This window comes from Brassica oleracea, chromosome C4 (genome assembly GCF_000695525.1).
Source record: "Brassica oleracea var. oleracea cultivar TO1000 chromosome C4, BOL, whole genome shotgun sequence".
Lineage (NCBI taxonomy): Eukaryota > Viridiplantae > Streptophyta > Magnoliopsida > Brassicales > Brassicaceae > Brassica > Brassica oleracea.
Window position 1 is genome coordinate 36,187,365 of NC_027751.1, and position 2,504 is coordinate 36,189,868.

Here is a 2,504-nt window from a genome sequence, read left to right on the forward strand (position 1 = left end):
ACTTCTTTACAGCTTCCTTGTCCTTAGTCCACAGGTTGAAGAGTGTAATTGTTCCATCTTTTCTCCTCAAAACCTTGCTCCAGAAACCACCATCATATTTCCACTCTTTAAACTCCTCAAGCGAGATATGAATATCGTATTCAAACCCGGTTACTGCGTGGAACTCTTGCAATGAGAATCGAAGCGGTCTCCTCGCAAAGACAAACCAAAGCTCGTGCTGTAAGTAAGTCACCAGCTCCCTACACAAGAAGCTGTGTATCACCCTCGCGGAGTATCCAAGACCATTCTCATGGAGCTTAAAAATATGATGAAAAACCAGATCTTTCTTCACAACATCCAACTCCTTTGGCAGCCACGCTTGGAACTTTCGGATAATGTAGTCGATCCTGCAGTTGTTGTTGATCTGAGTCACTCGGGGCTCCTCGTCCTCCTTAAAAAGCCTCTTTGGTAAGTCCTCAGACATATCTACAAACCATGAAAAAATTGTTAGTTCAACATTTTTTTTTTTCTGTATGATGTATCGTTCAACTGTGTTCAGTCTAGATTTGTTTCATTTCAGTTTTGACTTTTGAGAAATTAAGTTTTGGGAATTCATACACCTTTGAATTGTTCAAACTAGATTTTGGTTCATTTCTTCTCTATGTTCTTTAATTGGGTTTAAAAGGTCTATAAGCTAAATATATCATACAACAAACAATTAGACTTTGTGGCCCAATGGATAAGGCACTGGTCTACGATATATCACACAACCAGAGATTATGGGATCGATCCCCAGCAGAGTCTCTTTTGTTTTTGTTTTTTAACGCTATCAGCCTCAACAACACGGCTCCTTGTTCAAATTGTTCCTTTTGATTTACACCAGTACGAAGAGGAAAAGATCGGAGAAAGATCGTGGGAGTAGGAGAAAAACGTGGGAGAAAATATTCTATGAGAGATTTAGGGTAGATTTAGTTTAGATTTAGGAAACATCTTTAACCAAATATGGAAGTTTCCATATTTTTCGGATTTGTCTAGAATATGTATCCTACCTTACGCAGAACATAGTAGAGTAGATGAGAAACACATTCTTCATTAAGCGTCACATAAGGTAAAAGGCAGAACATATTATGACAAATAATATAGATAAGGTATATCATTGCGTTGTAGCTATATGTCGTTATCAAGCTGTAGGTAGATTGAAGACAATTTTCTTGATTATAACGTAACAGATTATAGTTTCGTTAGAATATATAAGAAATATTAGTTTACGCTATATACCCTGGATATATCTATGTATAAAACTTAGTATCCGATTTCTAAATTAAGTAGATTACTAGAATGTGTTTTCTAACTGTAGCTAGAAAATAAAATAAAATATGATTCAACTTTTTTCAAAAAAAAAAATTAAGCATATATATTGTCATACTTATGTTTCCAATAGTCTTAATATTTTTTTACATTTTTAAAATTCAGTTTACTATTTTTCCCATAAAAGAAGGGTAAAACATGTCTAGAATTGCCAAAAATATCAGAAGTACTAAAAGGACAAATAAAAGTTGAGAGTGTCCCATTTTTCCAATTTTCCTTTAAATAAATAGTAGTTGTTGCCTAAATGGGAAGCTTTCGTAACTTGCATATGCATTTTTTTAGATTTAAAGAAAGTTGTGAACATAGCGAATTTAATTTTCAGTTGACGAATTAAATGTTTTCTTCGTCTAAATTATAATTTAACTAGTATTATGATCCATGACTTGTAGTGGTACATTTATTTTATAATATAAAATGTTAATACAAAATATATAACGTAAAAATTGTTTCGGAGTGATTTAAATATACATCTATATTATTAAAAGAGAAGTATCAATTTGAAAATGTTCTTACTTCATTAATTAAACTCCTTTTTTTCTTGTATTTTTGAGTTGCATTTATGAAATATCCTAAAACGAATAAAACTGCCTAATTTATTACTTGTCTTTTTAGTTGCATTAATGAAATATGCTTAAATGAATTTAAACTTCTTATTTTATTGTTCTTTTTCAGTTACCTTAATGAAATATTCTTAAATAAATTTGGACATAATGTCATTTAATCAACCAAAAAAACTCATGTGTTATCCTTACGTGCATAATTTTAATAATGAAGATTTTTAAAAATGTACATCATTAAAATGTTACCTAAAACATGCAGCACTAATATATAACATGCATCAATAAAACTAGAATTTGACTCACACAATTGTACGGATATTATTTTCAGTTGATTAAACTTAAAAATAATTATATATTCAAAAAATATTTAAGAACGGCTATGATTTTAAAAATTATATGGTATTATTTGCTCATAACTAATTTGTCATTTGATAAATTGTTAGAAAGAAAATTTTAGCATAATATAACTCAGTTGTCATTTGCTAAATTTATGGTTTTTATTTATATTTTTTATTATTTAATTATAATATTTTCATTTTATATTTGAAAGACAAATGAATTTTCTTTCAAACAATATTTTTGTAAATGTATTTTTTT

At 29.6% G+C, this 2,504-nt stretch overlaps 1 protein-coding gene across 1 annotated transcript in view; it reads right to left on the reverse strand.

Annotated features, from left to right (window-relative positions):
- The window catches only part of LOC106338774, a 6,456-nt gene extending 5,993 nt beyond the window's left edge, over nucleotides 1–463 (reverse strand). The window contains exon 1 of the mRNA XM_013777674.1: nucleotides 11–463. Coding sequence (XP_013633128.1) covers nucleotides 11–463 — 453 coding nt within the window. The remainder of the gene's footprint in view (nucleotides 1–10) is intronic.
- Nucleotides 464–2,504: the final 2,041 nt, after the last annotated feature.